Source organism: Arvicola amphibius, chromosome 12, assembly GCF_903992535.2.
Source record: "Arvicola amphibius chromosome 12, mArvAmp1.2, whole genome shotgun sequence".
NCBI classification, from domain to species: Eukaryota; Metazoa; Chordata; class Mammalia; order Rodentia; family Cricetidae; genus Arvicola; species Arvicola amphibius.
The window spans coordinates 51169338-51192113 of NC_052058.2; the positions used below are offsets into that span (position 1 = coordinate 51169338).

The window sequence follows — 22776 nt, forward strand, 5'->3', positions numbered from 1 at the left end:
CAAGAATTCATACCAATGTAAATGGCCTATAAATAATAGCTCACAAGTATTCACTCTATTACTCACAATTATTATTAGTGTGAGTAAGCTCACACTAATCTTGAGCACCAAATGTAGAGAATTATAATAAAGTAGTCCCACACTAGCTCAGAATGGAGTATATTTATTTTATTTTTATTTAGGGTAGACTCACAGAACAACAGTCCTCTGCACAAGTGGGGAACTGAAACTGAATCCAGCAGCCAAGAGAAAGACTGCGCATGTTTTTACATCTATTTTTATAGTACCCAAGGCCACGCCCAAAGTGGTCCAGCATCTCCAAGGCCATTGGCTGAAGAAGTTCCCACAGCACACTAGTTCATTCACTTAGTAATCCCATAGAAACACTAAATGGATGCAGAGGACCTGGTGCAAATCTGTGCACACCCTGAGTCTGCTGGTTCAGCGGTTGTAAATTCGTATGACCTTTGCTCATATTGGTTTAAAAGACCTTCTTTTCTCAGTGTCCTCCATCCCCTCTTGCTTTTACACTTTCTTCCTTCTTTTCCCCAGGGTTCCCTGAGTTCTCAGCGGAGAGAGTTGATGGAGACAGCCCATTTAGGATTGAGTGTTCCCAGGTCTCTTTCTTACTCTCTGTGTAATGTCTGCATTTGTTCCCATCTGCTGCAGGAGGAAGCTTCGCTGCTGACGGCGGAACAAGGCATTGATCTATTGAGTATAGCAGAATATCATTACGAGTCATTTGTCAGTACTTGTTTTTAGACTTTAGGTCCCTGGGCTCTCAAGTCTCAGGTTCTTGGTAACCCAGGCAGTATCAGGTATGGTTTCATCTCACTAGTGGGTCTTAAGTCAGATCAGTTATTGGTTGGTAACTCCCACAGCTTTGTACCACCATTACTCTAGCTGTCTTGCAGGCAGTACACCATTGTAGATAAAAGGTTTACTGGCTTGGTGTTTGTTTCTCTTTTGAGATCATGTGGAACATATTCCTGTAACAGATACACTGTAATGTAGATGTGAATGAAGCCTATTTAGGGACCAGCTTGGCATCTCCATCCTCAGTGAGTTATGTGAATGGTGTCTTTAGCAATGGGGTACTAGTATTAGTTTGTAGAAAGCAACCTATAGTCTTGGCAACAACATAGGTTATTTTGGGGATTCCCATGGGGCCCCTTTGGCCAACAACTCAATTAGATGTAACCCAAGCCCACTACTGGAAGCTTCTTTTGGTGACAAGAGATGGTCAGTTGGGACTATCTCCCTCGTTATTTGGCAATTTCATTTAGATCACCGTGTGTGTGTGTGTGTGTGTGTGTGTGTGTGTGTGTGTGTGTGTGTGTGTCTATATATTAGGAAGTTCCTACTGTATTAGATTTCCATACTATGCTTCAAATGTCCCTTAATTTTTGCTGCCTCTCCATGTATTTTCTCCCTCAATCCACCCCCATATCCATCCACAACTATCTATTCTGTTTACCTTTCTTAATGAGAGCTATCTTTCCCTATACTCCCTTTTTACTCACCTTCTGTAGCTCTACGAATTGTAGCTTGACTATCATTGACTTCGTAGCTAACATCCACATATAAGTGACCATATTCATCTTTCTGAGTCCAAGGTGCTTCATTAAGGATGATTTTTCCTAGTTCATCCATTTGCCTGCAGATTTCATGGTGTCATTTTTTTAACATAATACTCCATTGTGGAAATGTGTACATTTCTTTTTCCACTATCCTGTTGAGAAACATCTAAGTTGTTTCTGGTTTCTGGCTTCTATGAATATTTTCAGATGCACTATAGCTAATGACTGTTCTCTGTGTGTGTCAGTATCCTCCAGTGACCCCCAGGCTCCGATCCTGCCACATTGCTTTGTCTTACTGTTTGCGCATTTATCACCAGCTGGTATGTTCTTGTTCACTTTATTAGTTATTTCCCCCCAAACCTATAAATATCCTGGACTAGCAAGATGGCTCAATAAATAAAGATACGTGCTACCCAGGCCTGATAACCTGAGTTCTTTCCCCTGAACTTCACATGGTAGAAGGAGAGGACTGACTTCTACAGGCACACTATATGTGGGCACACCTTTATACACTCACACACACGTAGATAGAGAGATGGTAGATAGATAGATAGATAGATAGATAGATAGATAGATAGATAGATAGATAGATAGATAGATGATAGATAGATGATAGATAGATAGATGACAGACAGACAGACAGACAGATGGGTAGGTACGTAGGTAGGTAGGTGCTGGGGGGCATTACAGGGATTCCTTTATGGTTGTATTCCATGCCACCTAACTTAGTACTTAGCACCTTAATACTTAGAACTTACAAGGAACACAGGAAACACTTGTTGACTGAGTGATCAAATGAATGAATAAAATGATACTAACCAGATGATTTAAACACTGTGGATATTTACCAACAACTCATCATGGTTATAATCAAAGTTAACATTTAGTGATCTGTCACTGTGTTCCCAACACTGAAACTCAATTTGAAGACTGTCTCCTGCAAGTCTGCTGTATTTATGGGGAAATGCCCTAATTCCAACCCAAATCCTGAACCAAATAAACTGTGCTCACTATTCAGAATGGAAAAATTTCTCCAAGTAAAACCATTTCCCTAAGCCTAAGGAACAGAAGCTAGGCTAGTGCTTGCCCTTCAATAAATCAAGACCTTGCAGAGACAGCTAGTATCTTGCATACGGCCTTGTATCTCATGGATCTGGCCCAGCTTCACACAAACCGCCTAAGGTCCTACTCCGGTTCAGCACAGAGAGATGCAATCTAATTGTGGTTTTTAATATTGTTGCATTTCAAAAGTGTCATAAACTTTCTGAATTAATGAGATAAGACTACATACTGATTTTAATTATTTGCAAAAGTTGAAGTTAGATCGTAGTCTCCCAGGGCCTTTCTGCTTGAGGCATTTACCTGTCTGCTTTTCTTTTTATCATACTCCCATGGCTGGTAGACCAACAGTTCTCCTAGGGTCTAAGAACATCACTGGATTGAATACTAGGCACTGGGCAAAGTATTTATCTGGTTACCCCACATCCCACAAGTGCCTTTTGGAATTCCTTACTTGCCAGACTTTAAAGCAACTTCAGTTTGTCCTTCTCCTAATCTCTCCCCCAGCTTTTCTCTCTTTGAAATAGGACATTAAAGTCATATGTTAACTGCTTAGTTCCTCATAAACCTCATTAATCCCCTTGACATGTGTTGGATTATAATATTCATGAAGTTTGGGTACCTATCAATATAATCATTAATCATCCATTTTTGAGATAATAACAAATGTTTTTAGTTAGATGTATTTAATTGACCCATTGTTAAATGCGGGCAACATTGTGTATAATTTAAAAGGGAGGGGGCAAATTAATAGAAACATGGTTTTTGAGCCTCCCTCCCGCTCAGACTCTGAGCATAGCTTAGTTTCCTCTATGGAGACAGAGTAAGAGTGTCACACATAGAGAAGGACTTAGAACTGTGTAGGTATCTGTGCCATCCATTACCCTTTAGGTCTCAAAGAGATTCCCTTGATCCCAAAGATTGGATACCAACCCCTACTGAGCAGTTAGAACCCTTTATATTTTTCCTTTGTAACTCCTTACTATAATCATAATGGTTGAATTGTTTATGAATTTATTGAGACTACAAGGTCATTGAATGAGATAGGGTTCTGTCTTATTCCTTGACTCACTCAGGCCAGACAGAGTTAGCACCTCACCAGTACTAAGGAGTGAATGAAGAAAGGAATAAATAACAGGAAATAGGTTGTGTAAGCTTTGAATACTATTCAAGATGGAAGGTACTAGCAATCTACCAAGCATCTACTCCTTCCAAGGCTCAACATGAAGTTTGCAACGTGTGTAGTTTCATTTCATCATAACAGAAAATGCCATGACTTAAGTATGTTGTTTCTCCAAACTTACAAATGAAGAAATAAGGCTTAGGAAGGTCAGATGCATTCTCCGCCATAATAGAATAAGCCTTTGCTCATGTTTTGTTACATACTGTAGAACAACACAGTGTGCTAAAATAAAAATTAACCCAAACTCTGGACCCAGGCTCCGGATTTCGCTCTGAGTTGATAGTGAAACTGTAGCTGAAAGCGTTAGGCCTGGCCCTCAGCGGGAGCTGCCGTGTACGGGCTCTGTCTGGCTAAGCTTTGCAAACCTTGCAAGCTTAAATGACTATAACAATTAGAACATTGTATCCTGAGACAAAAACAAACTGAATGTTTATCTTCTCTAAAATACAATTAGAGAGTACACCCTCAGGTTGTACAGTCTAACTACGAAGGCATGCACCTCTCTGTAAAATAGCAAAATAATTAATGCTAAATCCCTGACTTATACAAAGTTCACTTTCCACAAGCTCAAGAAAATGAAACGCCTCCAGCATGATTTTAATCTGATCTTGATATTTAACCTTGCTTTATGCAGATTGATAATCAGCTTTTAAAATAGCTACTTTTAAAATTCAAAGCACATGCATTTCTGCTTATGGCTTCCTTCTATTGAGATTTTTCTTGTTAAAGACGCTTTGTTCCTTCTACTTCTTTATTTTAGAAACTGAACACCTAAATTACTTTCCCTTGTAGATTTAAATTAGGAACCTATCCTAACAAATATGTAACATAATGCACATTAAAGGAAAATTATCTTTGACAGTTAATATGATTCTAAGAAGTAGATTATTTGGACAAAAATAAGATTTACAAAATTGGTATGTTCATTGTGGTATCAAGCTTAAAAATATCTTAAATTATGGAGTATTTGTACTCGTTATAGGTACAAATGTAATTTTTAAAACAAACTTAAATTTAAATATACTGTGATAAATTATTCTATAATGAAGCCTTATAATAAGTCTTCTTCTGAGATCCAGAGTAGTATATAGTAACAGGACAAGACAGTACAGAGGCTCCTCCATTTTGTATTCTTGCTGAGGCCATTTCAGGTTTAATTGGAATTTGATATTCTTGATGGAGAACTGCATGGAAAACGACCCAGTTCTATTCTAGAAACCCAAGGTCAGGATGTCCTAGCTAACTTTTCTCAGCTTGTGTTTTAAACTGCCTGTTTGTACAGAACACCTTCCAGCTAACTGCTTGCCTTGGCTTCTTTTAAAACTGCTTGCTTCTGGGAAGTATCCCTCCCCCCCAGAGCCACCCAAGCAGCTGCCAAGTGAGATGCCAGGACATGGTTTCTGCCTTTAAAAGGCCCATGTTTTGAATACTCAGGGCCACACCTAGACCCTCCCCCCAACACTTGGGTGTGGTCCCAGCCAGGTGAAATAAAGACTATCAATTGGCTATAAACTATGTCTGAGTAGTCATCTCTGGCAGGCTACCCATAACACTAATTTTCTGTGATTTAAGATGACAGCATCTCAGGTTTAGCTGTATATTTAATAATCACTTGATGTCCATCACTGAGTAAAAGACTCCTTTAAGAACATGAGTGCTCTGAAGAAAGGGGGAGTCACTTTAACTGGGAGCAGAGAGGGAGGTTAATATACAAAGAGAGAGATGGAGGATAGATAGTAACACTAATGATATTCGAAAAAGCCATCGAGGAACATTATTTTAAAAGCATACTTTAAAACACAATATGTGTCTTTGCCTGTGTGTGTGTGTGTGTGTGTGTGTGTGTGTGTGTGTGTGTACAGTGTACAGAGTTTAAATGAAGTTGCACCACTTGAGGTGATAATATTTGCAACGTGAGCCAGAGACTAACAAAATGCAGTGTACCAAGCATGAGAAACCTTCTGAGTCATTCATTGGTTATGGGAGAGCACAGGAAACTCCAGAACAAGATAGTCCATTGCCATCGCCCTTAACTGGGGACTTATTACTGCAGAAACCACACTCTTCAGACACAGGAGTTGGAGGATTCAAGCTAGAACTCACTTGACAGTTTCCCCCTAATGACTAGGTCTCATAGTATCAGAAGGTGCTGTAAAAGCTTTCCAGAGAAAAGTAATCAATAGACCTGCCTGGCTGAATAGCCTATGAACTAAAATGACTAGCCTGGCAAGATATCCCTAAACAGTAAAATAGTGGTAAATATTTTAGGGATAATCAACAGCTTTCTAATTGCATTTAAGGTTCACTCAATAGGAGTGAAATTTATGCCTGATGACTGCAAATCTAGCCAGCTACCTAGAGAAGTACTAGTGCCATTTCTCTAAACTAATAAAATTTCTAAGTTGTATTCTAATAATACTTATCCTCATGCCAACAGATAAGTGTATCACTCATTCATCATCAAAGAAGCTTATTTTTGTAACAGGTAGAGAATATTAGAGACCCACAACTGGTGCAAAGAATAAATGGTCACGAGGTGCTACCCGAAATTGATAAATCTGTAACATCCCCTACACCTAAGGCTCATGAAACATTGGGGTACAAGGGGTTGCAATTGCCACAGGACCAGGTTGCCTTGCTGTTAGACAATGTCTTCTAGACATGATAAGGAAGCTATACCCATGAATTTTCAACAATAGGGTTGCATAGGAAAGACCGGCAACAGCAATTGACATGCCAGTGTGGCTGGGGGAACTTTCACTGAGTCCCGTCCCTACATAAAGAGCTATACGCAAAATTCAATTAAATATATATTTCTGTGGCTGACGGTGGAGGAGGACTGAGAAACCAAGGACAATGGCAATGAACATGAACTCTACAGCATGGACGGGCTCACTGTGAGCCTTGTCAGTTTGGTTGCTCACCTTCCTGGACTTAGGGGGAGCTGGGAGGACCTTGGACTTAACATAGTGAAGGGAACCCTGATGGCTCTTTGTCTTTGGAGAGGGGTGGAGTGGGGGTATGGGTGGAAGGGAGGGGAAGGAAGGGGGAGGAGGAGGGGAGGATATGGAAATCTTGAATAAAAAAATGAGAAAAAAAATAAAAAAAAAAAGAGCTATACGCAATCAGTGGCTGCTGAGAGAGAGAATCAGTTTTCTCCAGGGACAAACTCCCTGGTGAGTTATCTAATCCCAAGTCTCAGGCCTAAACGCATGCCATACTAAATAGACTCAATAGGTCTTGTTTGTGTATGCATGTGCACCTGTAAGTGTGTATATATGTAACAATAATTGAAGGGATCATGAATTTGAATGGAAGTGGGTATGAGCCATAGAGTTGGAGAAGGAAGGTAGTATGAAAATAATATAAATATAGTGCTCACATTAAAAATTCTCAAAAAATAAAAAAATTTAAATGAAAAAATATAAGTATGAATAGTTGATATGTTCATTTTTATTGTAGCTGGATCTTCGTCAGTGTGATTGCTAAACTCCCCAATTCTTGTTTTATTCTTACATTGCATCCATAACTTTGGTGAACTTAAGTCATTGTCTCCCATTTACCAAACTAGGCTTGGCAGATAAGTTCATAGAATAGAAATAAATGGTCTTTCACTGAAAAGAACTTAAACTGGTTGGAATGAAACTGAACTTAGATGAAGAGTATGAGGAGAAAGCAGAAGAAGGAAATTGCCTTGTGAAGTGTTGTTGGAAAGAAATTTGTGACTGGGTAGTCCTCAGGTTAGGGAAGGGGCCATGAGAGTGCAGATCCATAGGCCTACACTGTAACCCACAGAGCTTCTCCGTGCTCTGCAATAGCCATTTCTTCAGGGAAACCGACATTAGAAAACAATGGTTTTTCTAGGATGTGTTCTACTTGATCATCAAAAATACAAATGACATTTTTATATATTTTGTATATTTTATATATAAAAATATATTTATGTATATATTGTATATAAAATCCATATACAGATCTGTAATGGATTTTACAAATAGCCTAGAATTTGGGTATGGTTTTTTTTCTCTTTTCAATGTGAGAAACTGACTATGTTCTGTTGATTCAAGTGGACATTTATAAATTGATGGAAAACTATACATGCACACATAATGTCTGATTGATAGTAGGAAGTATGCATGTCACACAACAGGTGGTTGGTTGTCATGAGAGCCCTGCTGACATTCAGGGCCTCACCACTCAGGCCCACTGTTAAGCTTCACATCCTCCTTGAGGGTTGGCATGTAAACCCCAGGTGGGTCTCTTTTTTTTTCCTTTTAATTCTAATCATAATTAGAACTATCTGAGAGTTTTAATCCAGCTTCCTGTTGTACTCTTTGTACCCTTTGTATGATGAATTCCTTTTCCTTAGCAAAAATGTATTAGATGCCCACTCTATATCAAAATGTCAAAAGCAAGCCACCACTGACTTTGCATCTGTTAGAACACACCCTACCCAGAATGCTATCGAGATGCAGAAAGGTGAATTTCCAGCAAGTTCTGTGATGAGGGAAATTACCCTCCTGAGGAAGACCCAGAGAGGTGACTGAAGAAGTGATACCTAAAGCATAAAGAGCAGCCAAAGTGATGTAACTGGAGGAGTCAGTACCCTTCCCTTCCTGTAAGACCTCTGGCTGCATTTTGGAGAAAGAATGATATGGAACACTGAAACAGCCACAGGAGAACCTAGAGTAATTTCTGTACTCACAATTATTTGAGAAATACTGTGTACAACATAATTTGTGTGCTTTCTCGGGCATTTTCCTAGAGATTATCAATCACACAAGTGGCTAATACAGTGTTTGCTCTAGTGGAATGTGATCCCACACAGAGTTCACAGGGCAGTGGGAATGAGGCAGATGCTCTTAAAGTAACTGTGTAATAACAAGTGTAGGATGCCCTACCAGAAGGAAGTGCCCAAGTTAAGGCTGGAGGCAGGGATCAGACCCACTGGAAGGAGAGACTGGAGTCTTATGGGAAGCCTTAAAATGCTAAAAGTATATTCTAAATGTGTTGGGCAGCCATGTAACCCTGAAGGTTTTCAGCAGGAGGTAAACAAACGGGGGTTACTTAGAGGATGGCATATGTTTCCTTCTTGGCATACAGCTAAATTACTTCCTTGCAGCTTCTCTTCAGGACTGAGTGGCTGAGTTTGGGAAGTGGGAATTCAGGAGTGCCAGCTACTTCCCAACTGCTAAAACTCCCTTATCCTTTGCTCTCTTGCCCTATCAGAAACACCCTGTAGATTCTGTGCCTTCGATGCACTGTTTCATTTTGAGTAGGTGTTGATTCAAATCCTGCAACATCTGAACTGCACTTTGAGAAGTATTGTAGCATGATGCTTGTTACTTCAGCCATTAACGGATTGACTTTCTCTAACAAACAGATCAGTTCATCAACAGAGGGGCAGGCAGCATTCGGAACAGTAAAAGTCAAGATGTTTGCCATATTGCCTTTGGGTCCAGGGTCCTTGGACCACCTCCGCTCTCTGGCAGACGGAATAACCTGAGGCTCTCCAGTGAGGTGGGTCAAAGATTCGAAGAACTTATCCAAGCAAGGGAAGGGGATGGTAAGATGTGGGCTGGGGGAAGGAAGGGAAGAGAACTAGCTGACTGTGTGTGCCAGAAGTAGGCTTACATAAATTTGCAGCAGGAATTTTGGATCTTAAAAAATTTCAAAGATGTTTCTTTTCTGTCATGTCAACATAATTAAAATTTTTGAGAAATCTTTTCATTAAACATGTTTCTTACAAGCAAATATGTATGAACATATTTTGCCTTCTCTGTCAAAAGAAATGTTGGGTGTAGACCAGTACCCACACAACACAGATTCTCAAATGGTCTGCTTTTTATTTTGAACTTTCTTCACATCTCTGACATGTAGAATGAATCTTACTCATCTCTATCTGTTGCAATTTTGATTTTTGTGTCTGGGGGGAGACTTGCTTGCCTGCTATTCCCTCTCATGTTATTTTTCTCCTTCCATTTCTACTTTTCTCTGTTTCCTTCCTATCATTTTTTTCGCTGCAGTTACTCTGTTTTTTCTCACATATTTGTCTAAGTTTTTTTTTCCTGTGTAGTTTTTTATAGGAATTAAAAGTAATTCCTTTATTTTTAAACATACATATTGATTCCTTTTCCTTACAGACAGTTAGATCCATTGGGTACAAAAATAGCCAATTGTGCCATCAGCCTACAGTAGAGAAGCATGTTAACACCCCACAAGTGCCCGCCTTACAGATACCTGAGTCTGAGCAGCAAGGAGAGAAAGGAAATGCTCACCAAATGAAGCCAACCACACCTGTTCCTGGTAAGCAAGAGTCATGTAGACAGTAAGAGCCAGTGGAAAATTGAGAGGTGTTCTTATTGTGAAAATCAAGCCGTATTCAGGACAAGGCTAAGTCCAGAAAAGGACCATTTAAAAATGGATGGATGGTAGGTATTGGGATATATTTGGAAGGATTGTACTGCATTATTTCATCTTCTCTGTCCTTCTGTTTATTCTCCTATTTCAAATAGCTGTGGTGTCCTGGTTTTGCTTTCTGATAAAGATGCCAAAGTAAAATAGCATCTCATTATCATTGTATTTTGGAAACTCCATGTTTAAGTTTTCTTAAAATAATTTCTGTTTCTGTTTGCAGGAACTTTATCTTCTGTGCTCTTTATTTTCTTTCATTGATGTAAAAAATGGCTCTGTAGGAAGAGAGCCTCTCTTTTGTCCCATTTCAGATTGCAAGCCCAAGTCTAGCAGAGACGTAAAGTTGATTTGAAGCTTGTATTTATTAGAAAATGAAGACCAGAGCCTGACTTTGAATTGTTTATAACTTTCTGCCTTTCTTGGTGTGACTCCAGTGTCTGAGGAAAGGGAGAATTAATTTTACTTGAGTTAGAAATGAATGATGACCACACTACACATACTATCATCCGTGGAGATAACAAATGGCGTGAGAACATGAGTAGCGTAGACATGTAGTCCCAGTTCTACCAGTGATTGTCTCTGAAGCCAGGTTCAAAGTTCTTCACCCTTGGAACCTCCGTTTCCTCCTCAGTAAAACAAGCCAAACATTGCGCCAGTGGGAGGTACCTCAGAAGGTTGCTGTAAGGAGCCAATGACATAACCCAGTTAAGTGTATGATATTGCTCTGAGAAATGAAGGATTTAGGAAATATTAGCTGCTACTATAATTATTATATAAATGTCAATTATACTTCAGAATTCTTCTCCAGGTTTGATCTCAGCTCAGCAGATAACTTTAGACAACTCCTTATTCTGCTACATTTCCTCTTTATAAGAAAAGGATTTTTCTCTCAGTTTCATTTTTTTATGTTTTTTTAATATAGCATGTTGCATGAATAGCATCATCCACACTTCTTTAGCCCTCTGTTCTTTGGATAAAATTCATCACTCCTATAGAAAGTCCAATGTTGAAATAGGCATTAACGCTTACTTTCTCTAAAGGACTAAGTTGTGTCTTTTATATAGCCATAAATTTTGTTAAAATGATATTCTCTTTATAGTGATAAATATATTTACTGGACTATTTGAATGAATATAGTACTTTCTGTTCTGGCTTTTGTTCTCTGGTATGGAAATTTACCAACCAGTGTTCCTATTCTATACCCAATCCCCCTCAACAACCATCAGCAGGGCAGAGCAACAACAGGAGAGCTCGCTTGAAAAGTGCCAGCGGAGAAGAGGCAGAGGCGCACTGTGGTATGATGGTATTCAGTACTATCTCAGAGCTGCGTATTATTCAGGGCAGTGGGATCTCTCTGCAGGTTGTAAATTTCAAAGGATTATGAGCCAATTCATTTAAAATATAAATGTCTGTTCTGTGGGGATTATGGAAATCAAATTTTCTGCAGAAGTATTGCTCTAGAGTCTGCCCTAACAGAGACAAGCTGGATTCAATAGACAAGAGCTCAAAAATGCAGGGCTCTCTCCCTGTACTCGGGCTCAAGGAAGCTTAAAGTACTGCTGCTGTTGTTCCTATAAGGCACCCAAAAGTGACCGAGGAAATTCCTGCCTGAAGTTTTACATAAATCGAACTTTATTATCATTTTTCATATTTAATTTGTCTTTTCTTTTAAAGCAGGCTCTTGTTACTCTGCTGTTTCTCCCTCTGGAGTTTTGCATATGATGTGAAACAGCTTCCAATGTGAACACTTCCACACTTAAGCATTAGATAAACGGAAGTGGCTGCTGTCACTAGCCCTTTAAAAATGGGATTTAAGACATGTTTATATAGATTTTCAATGCATATGTTAGTCTTTCCCTTTAAAGATGGGATTTGAGGCATGTTTATATAGAATTTTGATGTATATATTAGTCTATCTTGAATCCAGCCCAAGGGTGTCAGGAATAAATTTGTTAGTACAATTTTGCAAAATGTTAAGATTCAGTCTTCCAGGTCTTGTGATGTTTTTATCAAGGGCGGGTAAACAAACTACTTCTGCAGTAATGCCACATCCATCTTCTGAGGGAGATGAAGGAAAGAGCTTGTTTGAAAAGAATTGCAATTTAATTCTCTAATGGAATCCATTTGTCATGGAATCCAAGAAAAATATATAAGATGCCTTTAAAATTATGTGTTTGGGAATTTTTATTACATACTGTAAAATTTAAACCTACAATATCCTCGTGCAAACATCAAAGCATTTTATGATAAAGATCTACAAAAATGCAACAAAGCTTTTCTTAAAACATCTAACTATCTGAAGAAAATAAACATAAGCCATAGTAATGCCTCTCATTTGCTTTAAATAATTAAATGAAAAAATATACAAAATTAATACCACCTGTCCAGAACAACTTTTTATAAATATCAATAGAATTATACAATGGAAATATTTCTTCCAATAAAGGTAGTTCCTCAAGAAATAGCAGGAATGAAGAGGAAGTAGCCACTGCCCTCAGCATCTTCAGCCAACCAGTGGCAGAACCAGTGAGCTCCAGCACTCCAGAACCCCAGGCTCCTGACCAGCCAGGTTAGCATCCTTAGCAGTCACAAAATTTTCCTGGGAATGTTGGGGAGTCGTACCCGTGTTGTCACGCACTACCAGGAAAAGTGGGGTCCCTGTCAATGTTCATAGTTTTCATTAATAAAAGAATTTAAGGATGGGCTCAAAGGGAAAGTTGGAAACAATTTTATTAGATTTTGAAAGAAAAACCCCAAGGCAAGCAAGCTGTAAATCTCAGCAGCTTCTCTGAGGGGAGAAATTGTCAAAAAGAGAAGGAAAAAAGTCTTGAAGTTTGAGTTAAGCCACCATGGAGGTCAGCCAAGTGGTAGACAAGCAGCCTCATAGTGTTAGGGAGTGGGAATTCTGGGAAGGAAAAGTACAGCATCTCATTAAATGGTTAACTATTCCACCCTGTCTTTATCATGATTTACTGTGGACTCATCTCCATAAGGGTGGGTAGTCTTTCCTTCCTGAGAGCTGAACTCTTAGCCAGATGAGTGAGCTGCCTGTGTGGTTTAACTTTTCTGTATTATGGGTAGCTCGGAATGCCAGACCTTCAACCAGGCCAGAAAAATAGCTTTCCTGAATTAGTCTCCACAGAGCTCTGGATTTAAGCTCCTGTAACCCAAATATTTCAAATTCAGTCATTTCAAAAAATGATGATACAATCATTAGCTGAAATTTATCATATTTTGTAAATCTAACTTTTCAGCTTCAATTTTACGTCAAATTTTAATGGATGAAAGAGTACTTTAATACCCCCAGTTCTCCCATTTAAACATAAAACTTGAAAACTTTGAAGCCTTGCCCTAACACTGAGTCCTCCCCAAAGCCCGTCATCTATTGTTGCGTTCCTATCCTCTCTATAAATGGGGATCACTGAGCCCATCAACATATCTTGCCTAGCAGGTGTTTGCTACTTTTACAAAGGCAAATTGTTTTTGAGCAAGGGAAAAAAGAAAATAAATGAAAATTGTTTGTAGTTTGTCAGTCTTATTTATGCAGTGTTGAAACCTTCATTAAAATGTTAGGCGCAATTAGTGTCTCTAGCATAAATCTGACTGTGTAGAAAAACTAATTAGATGTTTAGGTGATCATTCTTGCATTTATCTTGTTTGCTGCAATATTGTGATTACACAGTAATTTACATATTTCTCTAAGAAAGCACAGCAAATTATTCATTACAATTGATATGGAAATACTTGAGGTAAAAGTACAGATCTCGGGAAAGCTGGCGACAGTGAGGTGGTTAGTATACCTCGGTGTAAAACACTCTCTCACTCGACATTTTGGCAATTAATAATGTTTGGCAAGTAGGTCATGAGAAATTGTCTCACTGAATAGTGAAGATTTTCAGAATTCTTTCTGTTCTTTTGCTTTACACATCCATGTATATAACAACATTGGCTTTTATAACCACTTTCAGCCTTTAGGCTCCGCCCGTGAAAGTTTTATAAAACACCAGGTGTATATGTATATAAAACAGGCATACAAATCCAGCATATGTAATAATTGTTAAAGTGGAAAGGAAATTCAAATTCATACTAATGTTATGGATGGTGGTCAAATATATATTTTAAAACATAGAGTGTCATCAGCATTTTTCAGGGCTGACTGATATTTTTGTATTTATAATTGTCAATGTTGGAAGTTCTACTTCACATAAATACATGAGATGTATATGGAGAGCAAAGGACTGACCAAATTTAGGACAACATGGTCCTTATTCAGGAGAAAACCTGCAAACGGGCCCCCAGTATAAGACTCAGATCTGGCTGACAGGGTGGGTAGTTGCAGGACAAGGGACGGAGATCGAAGTGTTTGCTTTCTTAGCCTGCAGTTAGCCACTGCTGCGGGCACTTGGGAGGTATCCTGTCCAGTGGGATAAATAATGCCAAGCCACTAACAGACCATCTCTTATGGTCAGTTTTCTGGGATCAATAGGTCAGGCAAACAAGAATCTAAAAGCCAAGTTGGAACCAAATTATTTTAGTTCTGGGAACTGTGGTTGTTTAACCACAGTGGAGGCACTTTACAAATGACATGGTCACAGCTAGCAGCATGAAAGGGCTGTTTCATAAGTTACTGGAAACTCTGCCCCAATCCTGGGCTACATTTCATTCAGTGATTTGTTGTTGTTATTGTTAAACTCAAACCAGCAGCTCAAACAGTAATTTTTTTTAATTAAACATTCTGAGGCCAGACATGCCGGCACATGTCTGTAGAATTACTAGCCTCAGGGGGAGGGGGGCTATAGTGGCCCACACCTTTAACCCCAGTGCTTGGGAGGTAAAGGTAGGCAAATCCCTGTGAGATCAAGTCCAGCCTAGTCTCCAGAGTGAGTACCAGGAGAGTTGGGGTTACACAGAAGATCCTTGTCTCAAAGAATAATTAAAAAAAAAGAAAAAACGGGAGAAAAATTTTAACACAATATAATCCAAAGACATACCAACCTAATACTTAATGTTAAGGAATGACAGTAGGAAAATTAAAATCTCTCCTTTACATAATTAGACTGTCATTTCTGTACAAGAATAGCAAACTAGCCAGGCAGGAATGGTGCAAACCTCTAATCCCAGCATTCAGGAGGCAGAGGTAGACAGATCTCTGTGAGCTGAAGTCCAGTGGTCTACAGACCTAGTTCTAGGATAGCCAGGGCTACACAGAAAAGCCCTGTCTCAAAAAACCAAACAAACAAAAACCCAGAATTTTTTTTTTATGCTCAGTAAAAACACTACAATTCGCAGCAGCCTCAAATCCAGGGTTTTAAACAGTATTTGCCTGAACTGTGGCATGACTTGGTGTGATGGGATGTGTATTCAGCATTGGCCTTCAATAAAGTCACACCCTGAAACATGGGTGAAGATTATCAAAAAACACCTGGGATTCATTGTGTTGTGTTTTGAATTAGTTTGTGATGTTTTTGTCTATTCAAAAAATTTTTACTGTTAACCAAAATTTTTGCAAACCCAAAGTAATTTATACAACCCAGGTTGAAGACCTGTTTCAGAGTAACACTAGATTTACAAAATTCCACTATGTGCCTAGCTCCGTGCAGAAAGATTTGCTGCCTCAAATAGGTGTGTCCAGTCAATTTGTTCATCTCACCTGCCCACCCTGACTCAGACCACCTGTACCTCTGGGCAGGGATGAGATAAAAAGTAGCTTCAGGCTGCTCTGGCCATGGACCTGAAAATACAAGTCTTGCTCTACCCTATTTATCAACCCCTTTACCCCCAGTCATTCTTGTGCAGCAAGTCCTTGGTAAGTAACTGATGAGTGCAGTCTTGAACTGTTTTCCATTTGTGACACCGATGTCATTTTGTAAGAGGCTTCTGGATCTTGCTTTTACAGCGTAGGCTTTATAGTTGGCAAATCTTACATGTCCTGCAGTTACTTTCATTGTGGTCTTAGCTGTAATAGATTAAAGGGTCCAACATAAATCATTCCATCTACATCAGAGCTGTGCAGAGCAGGTGCAAGGCCCAACACTGAAACAATTCCGGGGGGAAGTGCATTCAAGGAAAAGGGCTGTCTGTAGTCTTCCCGAAGAAAGGAAGCAATGTTGCCTTTCACTGCATTTCCCATAAACATTGTCCTCTCACATTGCCTAGATCAGTTATAAAACCTCCTTCAGTGTAGCATAAGAGATGAAAGATTTTTTAAACATTTGATAAAAATTTCATCAGTCATATCCAGAATTTTTAAAGAAAAAAAAATAATTAAAAAATTTTATCAAAGCTCCTAAAATTAAATATAAAATTGTATTTCACCTTGAGAAACCATCGCTCAGATTAACAGTATTTCTGTACATATAGAGTTGCTTGCAATGTCTGTGAATTATTTCAATCAGCAAGAGGCAGAGAAATAGACCGTCAGTCATCATTCTGTGGTTTCCTTGATTTGTAACCCACACAATGACCAGATGGTCTGGTTAAAAAAGCTTGTTACGTACTGTACTGTCTTCCTGCGGTAAAAAGGGAGGTATTAGTAACTCAAATCCTTTTAAATTTGGACAACTTCCCTCACTGGATGTCAAGTTAATGAGGTTTTGCTATAAAGAACTTGCTGCGAGACAGGTGATAATTATTTCAGACTTACAAATTTCCTGGCCAGGGTTTCAGCTCAAATGGAGAGCAAGTGTAGATGACTTGCCTGTGGCTGCGGGCACTGTTGTGTGGGAAACTGTTTAGCAAGACACAAGATGGTGGGGGAAATGCCTCCCCTGGCTTCTGCCTTCTCTGATAAACCTCTGTTTTACAAAGAAGTGTTACCCTAACCCCCTAAACAAACCTTTAATGGAACCCAAGTCTGACTGTTCCCTTCTTTCCCCAATGTCAGATGAGTGGATATTTCCTGAAAGCGCTTCTCTGACTTCCGATCCAGCATGTAGCAGTCAGTCTTCGCTCCTGGATGGGGACTCATACACTGCTTCACACCTGTGGCTAGAAACCAGCAAGGACAGTGAGCCTGACCAGGCAGAGGAAACCCAGATGGCTCCCAAGGACATTTTCACCTTTTCATCGAGACCAAGATCAGCACCTCATGGGAAGAGTCATGCTATGTCCCCAGAGGGGTACCCATTCGTTCTGGACCCTAAAGAGGACAGCAGCATGAGCAGGAGAGACACCAAGTTGGAAGACAATTTTGACGGCACTGACAGCAGCGAAGAGGTACACAGCTTGAGGAGTAAAATGGGCTTAAAGCACAGTGTCCTATTTGTGCCAGTAGCGTTAAAACGAGTTGGAGTGAAAGAGTGGGAATCAATTGCTATTTATAAAAACGCAGCAGATTGCTATGTCAGTCAACAGTTCCATTGGGTTGTTATGGTAACTCAAAATTTCTGGATTTTTATTATTAACAGCCAATTCCATGTTTAATTATGGAAGCCAGTTTTTCGGTTGTTTATGTTTTTCATTTTAATCTTTGCCTCACGTAATTAGAAATAATTTATAGTTGAGTACATGATAACAAGACCACTGAAAAGCTGAGAAACCAGTGATCAGGGTCTCTGGAGAGGCTGCGCTGTGGTTGCTAAGCATTCAGAACTGACACTTTTCTGGCTCCTTCTTCCCCTGCCATCTCTTCACCTTAGACCTATTAGGACTCATTATTTTCCATATGGTCCCAGAATTTCGAGAGTTATGCCAATTAAAGTTTAGATAATGAATCATGAATTAGTACTGGGACTCTCCTTACAGGAGGTGTTTGTCTGGAATTATTTAGAATATAAATATATTTTAAGTTAGTAAACTGATAAAAAAAAGTTTTCTTATAAATTTGTTGAAACTCAATCTGAATATAGCTTAGAAGTATTTGTTTAAAAACTAATTACTACAACCTTATTTGGGGGGTATGTAATTCATCTATGTGTGTGCATACATAGTTTGTGTGTGTTAGATGCACTTGTGTTCAATGCATATGGAGGTCATAGGTGTCATTTCCATCACCTTTTTTCTTTCTTAAGTATGGTCTGTTACTGCCCCTGAGCTCACTAATTAGGTTATGTTGACAGGCCTATCTAAGCCTTTCCATGAGCCACCTTGCCCCACTTTATATGTGAGTGCTAGGGATCAAATTTGAGACTTCCTGCTTGTCAGGTAAGCACTGTACACTCTTCGTATCATTATGTGTATATTTATATTTTTAGGGTTTACTTTTCCTTTTTGAGACAGGGTTTCTCTTTGTAACAGTCCTGGCTGTCCAGGAACTTTCTTTTTAGACCAGGCTGGCCTTGAACTAAGAGAGATCCACCTACCTCTGACTTCCAAATGCTGGGATTAAAGGTGTGCACCACCATACACAGCTCTTTTATCTTTATTCTTAACAATGGTAATCATATGTGTTGAAGAAACATTTTAAAAGTAACATAGTTAAGTTAAAATTTAAGAAAAGATGTGCAAATAATATGACATAGAAATAATTAGAAAACTCTTATGTGTGCTTATGAAGTTTTCATAATAACTATAACTGAATGAGAATGCCCTGTGGACAGTGCATTGTAGAACAGGACCATGCTTCTGTGTGCAGAGCCAACCAAGAATATGAAGACATTGCTTAGAGCTTTTACAGTAATTATGGGGCTTATATTTTCTAATGAATTTTGTCAACCAAATATATATAGAATCCTTTCTATACAATATCCTGGCTTTTGCATGTGCTAAATATAGTGCATTTCATGCCACCATGTTAAATGTTGGACATTTAAATATTAGACATACCTATGTCTTTCTTCCCTAAATCATCAAGCTCTAAAAATTATGAAATAGATTCTTGTCTTTATTATCTAGTAGGCTTCTATCCCATGTCATCACTTCTAAGTTCGGCCAAGTGTTCTGTTTATTCTTACCGTTATACTTCCAAGGAATAGACTTATGTCTTTCCAGGGAGCACAGGGCGCCATCTTCCTTCTTTAACCCAAAAGACTTTAATAGTGGAAATGTCCGGACAGGTAGGAAATAGTAGTCCTCTGTGGAAAAATGAAAGCAGTTTTATGAGGAACTACCCGGGAAGAGCATGTCATGAGGAATTTAGCTATTCTGTCCGTCTCAAACAATCACATTTTGAGGGGAAATGCAGACTTCCAGTTCTGTAGGTTTGAATTTCATTCCACTTCATGTGCTTTCTTTTTCTTCAATCTCTTCTACTTCTGATGTCCTTCCATTTTTACTATACAAAATGTACTTATTGATAACTCTATCAAATGGAAAATAAATTCATCTTGCATTTCCCCCACAATTGGATTGCATAGCCATCTGCTGATCCTGTACCATGTCTGTCTGTGTGGCCAGGAGCATGTGGCTAGAGTTTGTGGTGGGACCATCTCAGTGCTCACAGCTGCCTGGCTCACTGTTATTCAGAGCCTCCAAAGAGTGCCAACGGAGAAGCCTTGCCATATTATGGACTCAGGACACTAATAAGACACAACCCAAGATATTAAAATGTTAATAAAATAAAAAGCTGAACTACATTCACTTACATAAGTTTCGTTACAGAATTGATTTAGTTTTTTGTTTGGTTGTTTAATGGGGGGAAGGTGTCAATTTTTTAAGGTATAGCTTCTCTCATTTATTGACTTATAAGCCTTGGGAAATTGAGTTATATTTTTTAGTATTTATTTTATGTACATCTCCAAGTTTGAAGAAAGATTAGTCTAGATAATTGAAGCATCCTTAATATTAGCTACATTGTTTTAGAATGTTACATCCTGAGAATAACATTATTATAGTTAAGGAAAACATTTTATTATATAAATAGATGATAATTATTTATTGTACTTGAAACTTATGCTCAGTAATTGAAAAAACTTTCTGTAATGCTTGATAAGCGAGTGATACTTAAAAAGAAACTAGTTTAAAGTCAGTAACATATAAACCAGGTAGAGTCAAATCATGCTGCTATGCCGGAAGAAAAGTGCACATTCTGTAGTAACGACTACTCCGAGGAAGGCGCCAGTGATACATTGTCTTTATAACTTCAGGTGGTACTGCCTTAGTTAATTCACATCTGAGATCACAGTTTGAGTCGCAGAAGTATGAATTTTTAAACTATTCTCTTGTACTATCTGCTTGGTGTATATTATATTCCCCAGGCTGTCATATATACTAATAGCTGATGCTCAGTTAATTTTGAAATTGTACCTTTTATTTGAAAAGCACATTACAGAAATATATTTCATGACAAGCTATAAAATTGAAAGTCCCATGTAAAATGAATTATCTTAGAAAAGCGATTAAAGCAGAGGGCTTTGCCTACCGCCACATCATCTAGAAGAGGCCGCTCGGTGTTTTGTCATTACTCCCAGCATGGCTAGTGGACGCACTAGGTGTGCAAGTTGAACTAGCTTTAGATTTGTTTCATTATTCCCTTAATTTAATTTTATCTAGAGGTATAGTGCTGTCACTTTCCACCACCCTAGTGGAGCCTATGCAGCATGTACGGGAGAGGATGGTTTCGAACTCACATACTCATCCTCTACAATAATTCAGATAGGAACATTTGGCCCCCAAAATATCCATCTGAGATGCAAATTAATATAGACTGACTACTGTCATACTCAGATTAGGTGGGAAAGTTTTCATAACTTCTTTCCATCCTTTGAATGGAAGCCTGCAAGGGACAATTATGTAAACCACATTGTTAAATACCTGCATTTCTTCTTTCCTGGTATTGTTACTTTTGAGTATTTTTACGTTCAGTAAAGCTATTTCACTTTATGCTTTCTCCTAATAGAATGTATTACTGGGTTATACTACAAGTTATTCACCTCTACATTCCTTTGATTAGCTCTTTCACACATCTATACACATATAATGGAAAGTATGTTTGATCCACATATGACATTTTATTTCTCTGTATAGTCTTTGAAAACTTAAATGTCAGTATATGTATTAGGAAAATGGAAGGATTTTAAATACATTGCCTCACATTTTATTCCTGTATTTTGTGAATTATAATGTAATGTACTCTCCAGTTCTGTGTGGCTAATCCTTTTGGCCTGTTCGATTCAGTATGTCTTTATTATTATCCACTGAGATATTTCTGAAAAAGCCACAGGCCTCTTGGCCCCTCCTACTAGACTATGCATTGTTGTTCAGGAGGTGACAAAGGCATAAATTACTCCTCTGCTTAAAACCCAACATTGCGTCATTTTGGGTAGAAGCCACATGTCTTGCAGATAAATGTTCAGTTTTGAACAGGACTTTCTGTAAGAACTCTTTAATATCAAATCTACCTCATTGGAAAATATAATTTGTCTTGAACAATTATGAGACCCTTATTACTTCTTCAAATATTCATAAGCTCATACTTCCCTGCCCTGTGCACTCACTGCCTCACAGTAGAATTATGATACTGGAAGAGAGATGATTTGCTCACCAAGTGTCAGACATGGTGAAGGCCGGCTGCTTGCTCAGAACGTCCATCTCTTCCTTTGAGTTTCTTCACAATGGAGGAAAAAGAAAGAGGACACTGCTACCTACCACTTTTTTGGTCATCCTCAGAGAACTGTATTATTACTTTGACAGATTACTGTAATAGCCAAGAAGTCGAAATCCTTTTTGGAGATGGTTGTTAGGAAGACATTTAAGAAACATTGGAATGGCCAGTCTTGTTTCATGAAAGAAGAAATTGGGTTTTCATTTTTGTAACTATCTAGCTATAATTTTTCCAGATAACTATGCTCTTTCCTCAACAACATAAGTATTATCTATACTATCTCAGCTGTTTGCCAGCTCTGTTGTCTAGCTGAAGGGGTTGTCAATTAGCACATTTAAAATTTTGGCCAAATGAAAACTTCCGCTCACCAGATTGCAATTTAAGATTGCCATCAAAGGTGAGCTTGGAATATTTCGGATGTGTTTTTTGTTTTTTACAGAATTTTTAAGAATGTCATAGACTTCTTTTCTTTAGATAAATACAATCATCTGTTTTTACAAAGGCTAGCATGAGTTCTGTCCTGACTCATTCAACATGAAAGTTGGGATTCAAAGAGCCTGGGTCCCATCTGCTCTCAGTCAGTGGCCCTCAAGAGTCATTAAAATTATCTTTTCAAAATTACAGCTCAGCAAGAGCCATCCGTTCTGTGCATCCAGAAATGATTGTCCAAATGCCCATCTGCACGTCTTTCTAAGAAATGTGGCTCAACAAAGGAAGTGCGGATTCCTCGGGGAAATCACCCTCTTCAGCATACATATGCTCTACTACAGTTAATCAGGCGCACTCTATTGATGTTCCTGGCACTGGGGTTTGATTGAATATTTAACAAACAAATGTTTCTAAGCCCAAGTACAGGTGCTTCAAGATCTTTAGGGTTTTTAAAATGTATGTATTAAGTTAAATCAAAATCATTGGGTATTTGTTCTTCCGAGAAAGAGATGAGCCAAAGATTGGAATGGGAAAATCGTAGATGCCTCTTTGCTGCTCTAACGAAGTACATTCAGCTGCTGTGTGAGTTTTCAGTAGCTCCATGACCAACCAACAGGAGAATGTGGCTGTTC

General features: G+C 38.7%; 1 protein-coding gene across 3 annotated transcripts in view; it reads left to right on the forward strand.

The window, feature by feature from the left end:
- The window catches only part of Cfap20dc (CFAP20 domain containing), a 219107-nt gene that overhangs the window by 112166 nt on the left and 84165 nt on the right, over nucleotides 1–22776 (forward strand). Inside the window, exons 8-12 of one of the 3 annotated variants that reach the window (XM_038349740.1) lie at nucleotides 9206–9342; nucleotides 9966–10128; nucleotides 11463–11531; nucleotides 12683–12805; nucleotides 17120–17451. In XM_038349740.1, the coding sequence (XP_038205668.1) occupies nucleotides 9206–9342; nucleotides 9966–10128; nucleotides 11463–11531; nucleotides 12683–12805; nucleotides 17120–17451 (824 nt within the window). The remainder of the gene's footprint in view (nucleotides 1–9205; nucleotides 9343–9965; nucleotides 10129–11462; nucleotides 11532–12682; nucleotides 12806–17119; nucleotides 17452–22776) is intronic. The other 2 variants (XM_038349741.1, XM_038349742.1) reach the window with 2 other exon arrangements.